The sequence below is a fragment of the Phocoena sinus genome, chromosome 6, assembly GCF_008692025.1.
Source record: "Phocoena sinus isolate mPhoSin1 chromosome 6, mPhoSin1.pri, whole genome shotgun sequence".
Taxonomy (NCBI): domain Eukaryota; kingdom Metazoa; phylum Chordata; class Mammalia; order Artiodactyla; family Phocoenidae; genus Phocoena; species Phocoena sinus.
The window spans coordinates 115,245,837-115,258,613 of record NC_045768.1 but is presented as its reverse complement, the minus strand read 5'-3'; the positions used below and the strand labels follow the sequence as shown (position 1 = coordinate 115,258,613).

The window sequence follows — 12,777 nt, the reverse complement described above, 5'->3', positions numbered from 1 at the left end:
AATAACGTCAATGAAATTCTAGATGGAGAAGTCTCCAAACAGAAGTAGACAACAAAAGCATTTTAAAAGCAAGACATGCCCTAACCTATCTTAAATATGACGCAATTTCATTTTTTAAAAAAAAAATCAACGGTGTTCCATCAATCTTTGATATTCAACGTGGGAAATGTAGAAAAATAAGTGATCTACCATGGACAGAACTTGGCAGGCTGCGCCAGCACCCATTCAACAGTGATCACACTTACAGGAGTAGGTGTTGACTGTATACGATAAAAATTTCTGGATTTCTAGTCTAAAATTGTAAGACGTAATTCCTTTTCCACTTTCTTGACTTTGAAAATAAATCCACACCTCTAGCAGGGGGAATGCAGGCACAATGGTGCAGAGTGGTTCCCAAAGATGCTATAGGTGTCCTCAGCCCAGCCACAGCCACATAAGGACACACTACCCCCCCTTTTCACAGCGCTCCTGCCCACCGAAGATATATTCAGAACTGTACTGTGATATCGAAAAAAATTCATTACTAAGTAAAAACGCTGGTACTATGCATGGTCACATATACTATGCCTGTCCGGATAAAACGCTGTTCTACTGGAAGTCTTCTATTGTAGCTTCAAGATGAAACAGTCAAACTATAGTAATATCACTGTAAGTCTGTATAAGAGACACTCCCTCCATAATTGTAGTAAAAATGCCAAGTCTTTATCAATTTATTGGTCTAGCAGACAAGAAGCAAAAAGATGGTAATTGTGACCATTTAAAAGGACCCAACATAACATTTCAAATGAAAAAAAAAAACTAATTTCAGTTGCTTGTAATTACTCATTGAAAGTGGTCAACTGTTAAATAAGAAACAGAAAAACATGTCTCACTAATCTTAAGCAGGTTAATTAAGCTTGTTGAAACTAAGTCTTCCCCATTTGTAAAACATATATCAGTAATGTCTATTTCTCAGGTTGGTAAAAAAATAATGATAAAAATGGGCAAAGGACTTGAATAGACACTTCTCCAGGTGACATACAAATGGCCAATGGGTACATGAAAAGATGCTCAACATCACTAATCATGGGGTAAATGCAAATCAAAACTACAGTGAGAGGGGCTTCCCGGGTGGCGCAGTGGTTGAGAGTCCGCCTGCCGATGCAAGGGACACGGGTTCGTGCCCCGGTCGGGGAAGATCCGACATGCCACGGAGCAGCTGGGCCCATGAGCCACGGCCGCTGAGCCTGCACGTCCGGAGCCTGTGCTCCGCAATGGGAGAGGCCACAACAGTGAGAGGCCCGCGTACGCGGAAAAAAAAAAAAAAAAAAAAAAAAAAAAAAAACAGTGAGATACCACCTCATACCTGTTGGGATGGCCATCATCAAAAACCAGAAACAAGTGTCGTTAAGGATGTGGAGCAACTGGAACCCTTGTGCACTGCTGGTGGAGAAGTAAATTGGTGCAGTCACTATGGAGAACAATATGGAAGTTCCTAAAAATTTTTAAATAGAACTACCACATGAGCCAGCAATCCCAATTCTGAGTATATATCCAAAGAATTGAAAGCAGGATCCTGAAGACATATTTGCACACCTATGTTCATGGCAGTCTATTTCTACAGCCAAGAGGTGAAAGCAATCCAAGTGTCCATCCACGGATGAATGGATAAACAAATGTGTGTGGTGTATACACACAGTGGAATGTCATTCAGCTTTAGAAAGGAAGGAAATCCTGCCATTTGCAACAACATGGATAAACTCTGAGGGCATTATGCTCAGTAAAATAGCCAATCACAAAAAGACAAATCCGTACGATTCTACTTACATGAGACGCCTAAAGTCGTCAACTTAATAAAAGCAGAAAGTAGACAGGTGATGGCCAAAGGCTGCGGGAGGGGAACAGGAGTTGTCTACCAGGTGCAGTTTCAGTTTTGCGACATGAAAATGCTCTCGAGATGGTTGTACAACAACGTGGATACACTTAATGCTACTATACTATACACTGAAAAATGGAAAATATAGTAAATGCTATATTATGGTTTTTACTACAATTAAAAATATTTTTTAAAGATTCTACTAAATGTAATTATATACTTAATATGTCTGGCACCTAACAGACACCGAAAAATAGTAATTATAGGCCAAGAAGCATAATACCGCAGTGCAAGATCCAAAATGTCGGGACTGGGGAAGCCCTGACTGGTCCTTGTCAGCCCAGTGACCCAGGAGGAAAAAAGGTCGAGGTCAAGGCAAACAGCTCACTGGAAATAATAAGAATCCCTTCCGTGGGCACAGGGAGTATTTCCAAGAAATACTGAGATGGTTGAAACAGGCCCAGTAGTGACCTGTATCTTCCTCCCTGTACCCGCCTGGCCTCCTTCCTCCCAGCATCCCTCCCGCCCCTGTGATAAGCTGACATCCTGGCTGCCCTTGGAGAAGGGAAGGGAGCCATGTCCCTCACTCCTGGCCTGTGGGACAGTCCCACCTGGCCACCTGCGGTCCTTTCCAGCACAAGCTGTGTGCCCCCCACTCTCTCAAGTCCCTCCTGCTGGACAGAAAGTGGCCACTGATGGAGACCCGAGAGGATGACTGAATCCCAGGCCTGGACCACCCGCTTCCTGAGGGCCGGTTACACGGTGGGGAGGTGAAATCCTATCTGTACCCAGGCACTCAGATTCAGTCCCCCTAGGCAGGAACTCAACACATCGCTACCTGAAATACCAGCAATTGTAAGTGAGGCAGAAGTGACGGAAATGAATATATCTGGTTGCGCCGTGAACTGTCTGGACTCAGACGCACATCTATGAATTGAAGTGCAGTAGTCACATAAGAGAGGGGGGACGCTGGGTTTGACGCTACCTAGTGGGCAGCAAAAAATCTCTAAAGGCTTTAGAGCAACAGTGTTCTGTGGTAGAAGAGAAACTGCAGAAGAAGTAGATGGATTGGCAGAGGGGATGCAGGGATGCACAGCATGACAGTCCACGGTCAAGTGGACGTGGTCACAGTGGCCCAGCACGTCCACCGGGGCACACTGTGGACTGACGGGTGAAGGCAGTTCAGGATTTGACACCTGACATTTTATAACAATTAAATATTTATTCAAATTACAAAACTGGGTGGGGGTGGCCAGAAAGGGAAATGGTCCCTAGAAAGCACACAGATCTGAAAGGCTTTCCCTGCGACCGGGCAGGTGGCAGGTGAATCTCACATAGGGCTCCTTCATGGTCAGTGTTCTCTAATCTTTACTCCCAGCTGGTCACTGTGCGAATGCCCATGAACTGCAGGGGTGTGGGGTGGAGAGAGCACAGTCTACTGTGGTATAGAGTTCACAGCCCAACAGGGCAGGGAAATCTGTAAGCTAACAGAAGTAGAAAGAGCTGAAAAGATTAAAGGATGCTCATAGATGGAAAGACGCATGTAAATACTCCAGGAGCGTATGGGACTTGGATAGTGAATGTAGAAGACTCACAGATTGCTTAAAAAATAAATACAGAAAATAAAAGAAAAGAATTCTGGCCCAGATCATGAAAACTCAAGCTGTATAAGGACAGAAAATGTTACTCTGAGTCAGAGGCCTGAGATCTAAAAGCAGTCTTACATGGAAACAACCAAAATGTCCATCGACAGATATATGGATAAAGAAGATGTGGTGCATATATACAATGGAATACTACTGAGCCATAAAAAAGAATGAAATAATGCCATTTGCAGCAACATGGATGGACCTGGAGATTATCATACTAAGTGAAGTAATTCAGAGAAAGACCAATATCATATGATATCACTTATGTATGGAATCGAAAATATGACACAAATGAACTTATCCACAAAGCAGAAACAGACTCACAGACATAGAGAACAGACTTATGTTTGCCAATGGGGAGGGGGTGGGGAAGGGGCAGAGTGGGAGTTTGGGATTAGCAGATGTAAGCTATTACATATATTCAAAAGGATGGATCAACAACAAGGTCATACTGTAGAGCGCAGAGAACTATATCCAATACCCTGTGATAAACCATAATATAAAAGAATATGAAAAAAGAATGTATGTATAACGGAATCACTTTACTGTACAGCATAAATTAACATTGTAAAGCAACTATACTACAATAGAAAAATAAAATAAAACCAGTCTTATTGTAAGAGCAGGAAAATAAATGCTTTATAGCAGTGCTTGCTGTTCCTTTTGTACATCTAGCTAAAAGTTTATAAAAGTGTATCTAGCATAGAAACCCCAACAAGCTGACTTCCCATAAGAACCAGGAAAGCACACGGGGACCACACACACGTAACAGCAAACGAGATCACGTTCTCAATTCATGAGATGCGGAAAACTTAACCAGAAAAAAAAACACTGATCCGTGTCTTAACATTTTAGGGGGACTGTCTGCTTTCTAACTAACATATAAAAATAGTATCTACAATACAATATACCAACACCTTGGTTTTCTAATTATTTAATCTGTTACCTATTTGAAGAGGCACACACACAGGTAAACCATATATACAACACATATACATTTATGCACAGACCACTATGTACATACGTATACGCATACAGAACATGTATTCACACACACATACAGAGTAACTTATTTCTCAATCCTCTTAGTTACACTTTCCTAATAATTCACGAGAAGTTATCAGAGCTGGAGAGTTAAAGTGTTACCCATGCCCCTAACTTCTGTCAGAACGAAGCCAGGGCAAATCGACTCAATTTTGTACTCGGTTCAGGCCTCCTGATGCGGTCTGACAATGCGGTGTCAGCTCCACCCAGGAGCCCCTCTGCAGAAACGGCAGGTCCCTGGGCATCGTCTGACCTGCTTCCTCACATGATGCTAACTTATCTAAACCTACCCTACATTCTGACACCGTGGTGAGTGTGGGGGGGCGGGGGGGGGGGGGATAGTGATATGAAACAGGGATGTGGAGACTGTATAAAACCAGTGCTTAAACAGGGCCAGGGCTTAAGCAGGGCCAGGGCTTAACCAGGACCCTGATGACCAGGAGAGGTCAGGATGCTGCATGGGGATGGCCCCTTGCTGCTGACGCCACTCACTGGCCCATGGCCTTTAAAGCCTGTTGCTTCCTTTAGGAGGCCAACCGTCTGTCTCTCTTGTAACCCCGATTTCAACAATATGAACAACAGTCCAAGATAAAAAAACATCTCATGCTATATAGTCTCACCAGCTCTGATCTGCAAATACAGACACTGTCTACAAAGGCTGCTATGGATTTGGATTTTTTTTTTTTTTTTTTGCGGTACGCGGGCCTCTCACTGTTGTGGCCTCTCCCGTTGCGGAGCACAGGCTCCGGACGCGCAGGCTCAGCGGCCATGGCTCAGGGGCCCAGCCGCTCCGCGGCATGTGGGATCTTCCCGGACCGGGGCACGAACCCGTGTCCCCTGCAACGGCAGGCAGACTCTCAACCACTGCGCCACCAGGGAAGCCCACGGATTTGGAATTTTAAACACACTGTGGCCCACTGTCATCAAAAGATTAAAAGACACAGAGAAAAACAATCGTCAAAATGCAAGGAATTAACTGTGAAGAATTCCCAAGAAGACCCGATGTTCTCAACTGTGATAAAACATAATAGTGTCACATTTTAAAATGTGGTTTCATAGTGAGAAGCACTAAAAATATACTTTAAAAAAAAATCAGAATTGGATATCCACTACTGAGAAAGTATTCCTGAACAGAGAGAATAATGGTCTAATGTGTTAAATTTCCCCAAATTGTTATTGTTTAATTGGATTTTTGGTGCATATTGTTGAAAAGCAAAGTAATAAAAGTCTTGCCTACTATTAAATTACCACAAAAGGGGTCATTTCACAAGACATATGAATATGAACTCATCACACCATACACCTTAAATATATACAATTGTATTTGTCAATTATATCTCAGTAAATAAAAGAGCCTCAGTTTTGAGGGGACACCGGGTAGTCGGGACACACAGCCAGGGCCCTTTGTAAACCTAAGAAACTCACTGAGAGGGGTCTTTTAAAGATTTCCATTGTCTGAACTGTAATGCCTTTCATTTTTATTTTTTTAACATCTTTATTGGAGTATAATTGCTTTACATTGTTGTGTCAGTTTCTGCCGTATAACAAAGTGAATCAGCTATATGTATACATATATCCCTATTATCCCCTCCCTCTTGTGCCTCCCTCCCACCCTCCCTATCCCACCCCTCTAGGTGGTCACAAAGCATCCAGCTGATCTCCCTGTGCTATGCGGCTGCTTCCCAGTAGCCATCTATTTTACATTTGGTAGTATATGTAAGTCCATGCTACTCTCTCACTTCATCCCAGCTTACCCTTCCTCCTCCCCGTGTCCTCAAGTCCATTCTCTACGTCTGTGTCTTTCTTCCTGTCCTGTCCCTAGGTTCGTCAGAACCTTTTAAATTTTTTTTTAGATTCCATATATATATATGTTAGCATACAAGGTGAAGTAAGTCAGAAAGAGAAAAATACTGTATGTAATGCCTTTTAAATCAAGACTAGTTTCCTTGGAGTAGGCACAGAAACCATCCTATTTACTTTCTAACAGCTGTGTCCCAGTTAACAGATGACGGGGTTGGGGGGTGCTTTATTCCTCAGCAGCCACTAAGGACGCGGAAACATCCCCCCCACATCAGCCTTCTCTCTCAAATAATCTGTTCGCTCGAACCCCAACTCAAATGAAAAGGGAAAGAAAAAGAAAAAAGTTCGTAAGAGTTTGAGATTAGCAGATGTAAACTATTATAGAGAGAATACATAAACAACAAGGTCCTCCTGTAGAGCACAGGGAACTACTGTTATATTCAATATTCTGTGATAAACAATGAAAAAGAATAAGACCATATATACATACACACAACACACACATAACTGAATCAATTTGCTGCACACCAGAAATTAGCACAACACTGTAAATCAGCTATACTTCAATAAAATTTTAAAAACAAGAAGTCCGTAAGTGTTTACTTACTATTCAGTATATCCAAATCAGGCATTTTTAAAAGACCAACTTATAATTTGAGTGCCTCTGAGACACCTCGACCTATATTTTACATTTTCACAACACTTCACATGTCCCTTAATTTACGTTAAGGTTGCATTTTTAAAGTTAAATTGTAACACTTTACTACCTACTGCTTCCTATACATCTAAAGAGTATTAAAAGTTACTCAAGGAACAAATGTAATTGAAGTTGATTTCAGGTTTGCAGCACAAATGGTAACCACTTCTTAAAACAGTGTTCAAAACGAGCCCCCGGTTTTTAATGTTTTTTGAAGTGATGGAGTTGTGGTTATGATTTTTTTTTGACTCTACTTTTTTTTTTTTTTTTTGGCTCTGTTGGGTCTTCACTGCTGCGCACGGGCTTTCTCTAGTTGTGGTTCGCGGGCTCTAGAGCACAGGCTCAGTAGTTGTGGCGCACGGGCTTAGTTGCTATGCGGCATGTGGGATCTTCCCGGACCACGGCTCGAACCTGTGTCCCCTGCATTAATTGGCAGGCAGATTCTTAACCACTGCACCACCAGGGAAGCCCCTTAAGATTCTACTTCTGTAGAGCAGTTTTAGGTTCACAGAAAAACTGCGAGGAAGGTACCGAGATCTCTCATATACGCACTGCCCACACGTGCATGAATTTCCCTTGTCACCCTTCCCACCGGTTGGGACATTTGTTACAATTTTACAATTGATCCCACTACAGGACACATCATAGTCACCCAAAGTCCATGGTTTACCTTAGGGCTCACCTTTGGGCTTGGACAAATGTACAGTAACATGTATCTACCACCTTACTATCCTGCAGACTATTTTCACTGCCCAAAATATCCTCTGTGGTGCATGTATCTTTTCAAATTATAGTTTTCTCCAGATATATGCCCAGGAGCGGGATCGCTGGATTATATGGTAACTCTACTTTTAGTTTTTTAAGGAACCTCCATACTGTACATATCTGAAGAAAACGAAAACACTAATTCCAAAAGATACACACACCCAAATGTTCACAGCAGCATTATTTACAATAGCCAAGACATGGAAGCAACCTAAATGTCAATGGACAGAGAACTGGATAAAGAAGTTGTGGTACATATATACAAATGGAATACTACTCAGCCATAAAAAAGAAGGAAATAATGCCACTTGCAGCAACATGGATGGACCTAGAGATGATCATACTGAGTGAACTAAGTCAGACAGAGAAAGACAAGTATCATATGATATCACGTATATGTGGAATCTAAAAAAATGATACAAATGAACTTATTTACAAAACATAAACAGACTCACTCACAGACATAGAAAACAAACTTATGGTTACCGAAGGGGAAAGGTTGGTGGAAGGGATAAATTAGGAGTTTGGGATTAAAATATACATACCGCTATATATAAAATAGATAATCAACAAGGACCTATGGTATAGCACAGTGAACTATACTCAGTATCTTGTGTGTGTGTGTGTGTGTGTGTGTGTATATATATACACATACATACATATATCTTGTATATATATATATATATATATATATAAATGAATCACTTTATTGTACACCTGAAACTAACACAACATTGTAAATCAACTATATTTCTGAAAAAAATTTTTAAAAAGTATCTTTGATAAAAAAAAAAGATTTCTCTGTGATCCACCTATTCATCACTACCTCTTCCCCCTACCCACCACTACCAGATATTTTTATTGAAAAAGAAATGTAACTCAGAAGCATTGGAATTTCAATTTAAGGACAGAATTCTGATTTGATTATATGAGTTATTTAAAAGTAGCATGACCAACACTGCCACTTTTGCTAGACTTTTATTGTACTGCTGCCAACATACAGTATCCCTCTATCATTCCTAATTAGTGTATGTCTTCCAGTGAAATTAATAATATAAAAGGTTGATGGTGGTATTATATCATTCACTGCCGATTAATTTATTGGTTTCCAAATTCCATACTCATTTATTACATGATAAAGAGTATAACTGACCTATAAATCATAAATGTTTGAAATATATAATATATAAACCATGTGATTCATGGTTTCCTTATAATGATACTGATATCCAATTCTCCTAATAGACTGGTGTATATATTCATCTTTGCAAAAACGGGGTGAGGGGGTCTCTACCCTGTACCTGGTAAAGGTCGTAGTATTCCCACAATTCCCCCACTGAGGAGTCTTGGGTTCTGGATTTTATCACCACTCAACAGAATTAAAAAAGTAGAAAATGCCATGCAACCAGGGTATCTACTTAACATACCCTGAGGTTGAGAGTTTTTTGTCTGCTTTATTTCAACATCTCATCATTATACCCTGAATAGGCTGGCTCAATCTACCACACTTATTTTAAAATGTGTTGACCTCTTTCTATCTTCAAATTAAACTTTTATTTTTCCTAAAACATGGAGACTAGAATCTCTACAGGAATTTTATACCAATAACCAAATATAATACATCCTTTTGATTTTCAAAAGGATACAAGTTCTCTGTGTCTATACATCATTTTGTACACTTTAAAAGGGCCACAAAAGTTTATTCAAAGAGCGTTGCTAGTACAGGGTACAGAGTGGTCACAATTACTTGAAGCTTCTCCTATGTTAATACTTTCTCACTGTAAGCTTGCCTGTGGTTTTCTTATTTCTCTGTGATTTATCCTGAGGAAACTGGGAAGATGACTCATCCTTCACCACCGAGTCATCAATGATCCTGCTTCTTCTGTTCACCTACTCTCACGTATTTCCTAACCATGGTCCTTATTTCTAAAGCTCTATTATATAAAACAATTTATATTATATAAAACCTACTTCAAGACTACATTTATTTTTAAAAATCATTCAATTAAAATAGAATGATTAATTGTATTTTCAACTATTATTCAAAATAGTTTTCAAATATTATTCGAAAGAAGATATATTTCCAGCTTGCATTAAGGAGTTACTTCTAAAATAATGGTAACTGTGTAAAATAGCCACAAGAAGGTAAGAATTCATTTCAGCATCAATTATGCTGAGAAATCTCAAAGCTTTTTTCTAAATGAAATTAATTATATTTTAATGGGAGAAAAGCATTCAACAGAAGTGCTTCAGTCAAACTGTTTCCAAAAGAAGAGGTACAGATTTCCTTGTTTCTTTGCCTTTATAAAACTGAGTATGCAACGCCATCATTTAAGGTATCAGAGCTGAGGCAGAACATTTAAAGGTAGATTCCGTGCAGTACAGACTTGTTTCAAGCAATGCCTCCTAACCATGTGTTCCCAGTTTAAAATGAACCAACCAATAAACAACATTGTGGAAAAGACAGAAAGAAATTATCAAGCTAACAACTCCCCAAAACGTAAAGAAAATATGTAAATTGGCAGTGGGGTGGGTGGTCTAAATAAGGATCCAGCGTGCATTCTGCATTGAGACCTCTCACTGTCAGCACACCTTTTATCATGCTAACAATAAGCTACAGGTGGTTCAAACGGGAACAATCACTTATCTCCTTGCCTGCCCTCCAGAAACCATCCACAAAATTTAACTGTCTTACTAAAACGGTAAGCCTAAAACCTTGCAGAAGTTTTTCAAATAAATCCTTATTACATTTGCATGTACATTTGCATGTACTTCAAACATGTCTGCCAAAAAAAAAAAAAACTCAGTAAATCATTTACTTAAATTTAACATATAATTTTGATGGAATTTGCCCCTGAGATCACATAAGAATAACTGCAAACACGATAGCAAAACAATAGTCTACTTGGTCTCCGTAGAAGCTGGCTGCAGGAATCCTGGAATATTTAATCCTTCCAGGCCACTCAGCTTTCTCAAGTCGTTTAAATCGAGCACATTTACAAACTGTCCGAGTATAGACTGGTTTGCTCTTAATAATTCAATAATTTGAATGAAGTCAGAGAATACTAAGGTATTCAAGATTTAAAATATGTTTTAGAGAAGGAAGCATAAAATCCATTTTCTAAAGATTTTTAAAGTAGCCATTCAGCAACGAAATGTCATAATAGGAAGCATTATTGGAACAGTTAACAAATGTTCAACCCAAACGAAGGCAGGATGAATAGAAATTTTCCCCTAGGTTTAGAAATATCTCATTCGCCTGCCGGCCTTTTGGATCGTATTCGACATCAGCATCAACTTGAATAAAACAGGAGTGTAAGGGGTTCGCCGGTACAAGAAATTGTACTCAGTAGTAAAATGTAGCTTAGGCTTCACTCACAGGCATGTAAGACAGAGCCCTGCTAAATGCGACCATCATCGTTTTCCACCACCTATACGCAGGCCTATTTTCAATGAGATGCTACGTCGAATTTTAGGTAAAAATGAGCGTTTCTTGCGGAATCCGGCTGCCAGAATCGGCTCCTCTTTGGGCTTGGCTTGTCAGCCACTTCTGATGAGGGGTACTGCGAGCGGCTGGGGGTGAAGGGCGCAGGATGAAACTAGCCCGAGCTTCCACTCACTTTCCCAATTTTCCAAATGAGGACGGAGTGTGATCTGCCCGAGGGAGCAGATCCGCCTCTGCGCACGAGGCGCTGCGGGCGGGTCCTGAGGGTCCTCAGGTGTGCGGAGCGCTGCTGGCGTCTGCCAACGCGACCACAGAGGCTTAAGTGGGGCGGGGGGAGGGGCAGCCCCACCGGGACCACCGTGCCCGGCCCCGCGGCTGCGCTGCGTCCGCGTGCGGTGGACACTGACCAGCAGGTGCACAGCGACCCGCGGTCGGGTCTCAGGTACAGGCTGCGTCTCGATAGCCCTCATCGTCCCTGAGGAAGCTCCCAGGTAGGATGCGGGACTTGGGGGGGGGGTCCCCAGCTTAACCCTGTCACTGCCGCCCCGGCAGCCCACCCTCGCCGCACAGAGTCTGCAACATCGTGATCGAGTGCAGGTCCTCGCCGGGTGTGGAGGCTGACTCTCACCGGGGCCCCAGACACCCGCCGTCCCCGGAGCGGGCGGGCGCCTACGAGCCCACACCTTCCCGCTCCCGCCCCCCAGGCCACCGGGTGCGCCGCCAGCCGCGGGATCGAGTCCACCTCAGCGAAACGCCTCGCCAGCCCCCTGGCCGTACCCGCCAGCGCCAGGCCCCGTGCAAAGTTGGGCAGGTGGCACTTTGCGAACCTTTGGGGGCGGGGAGAGGATCGTGGGGACCTGGGGGCACCCGGACCCCGGGTAGGCGACCCCCCAGCACGGCGCGGCCTCCAAGGCGCCCACTTCCTCCCCGCGCCCCAACCTGACCCCCACCCCGCCCCGGGCAGCGCGCTCGAGCGCGGGAAGGCGCCGACTTACGTCTCGGAATCGGTTCCACTGTCCGGCCTCCCGGTCGTACTGGGACACCGTGCTGAGCCATTGTTTGTCGTCCAGAAAATTGCCGCCGTCCGGCCGGCCCGCGGCCGCCGCCAGAGCCTGCGCGCACCAGGCGGCCGCGCACACGCACAGCACGGCCGGCGCCCGGAGCATCTGTGGACGGAGAAAGCGGGGCCGGTTCACACGAGGGCCCGGACCGCGCGTCTCGGCCGGGAGCTGGGTGGGGCGGGAGGAGGTCCGGCGCCAACCCCGTGGGCCGCCCGGCCCCGCCGGACGCACTGGACACGCTCCCGGAGCCGTTCCCGGTTCCCGTGGCCGCCGCCAGCCCCGCGCGCCCGTGCCCACCCGCGGCCGCCGCTCGGTCTGCGCGCCCCTCCGTCCTTCCCTCCCCCATCCACGCTCCCCTTCCCCGCCCCGCCTCCCCGGGACCCCTCCCCGACCCCTCTCCCGTCCCGCCTCCTCCGGGCCCCCACCTTCCTCCCCGGATCCGAGCTGCGGGCGCTCCGGAT

General features: G+C 43.8%; 1 protein-coding gene across 2 annotated transcripts in view; it reads right to left on the bottom strand.

Annotated features, from left to right (window-relative positions):
• The window catches only part of SPOCK3 (SPARC (osteonectin), cwcv and kazal like domains proteoglycan 3), a 375,656-nt gene extending 363,235 nt beyond the window's left edge, over positions 1 to 12,421 (bottom strand). For both annotated transcript variants that reach the window (XM_032635108.1, XM_032635107.1), the window contains exon 1: positions 12,251 to 12,421. In XM_032635108.1, the coding sequence (XP_032490999.1) occupies positions 12,251 to 12,421 (171 nt within the window). The remainder of the gene's footprint in view (positions 1 to 12,250) is intronic.
• Positions 12,422 to 12,777: the final 356 nt, after the last annotated feature.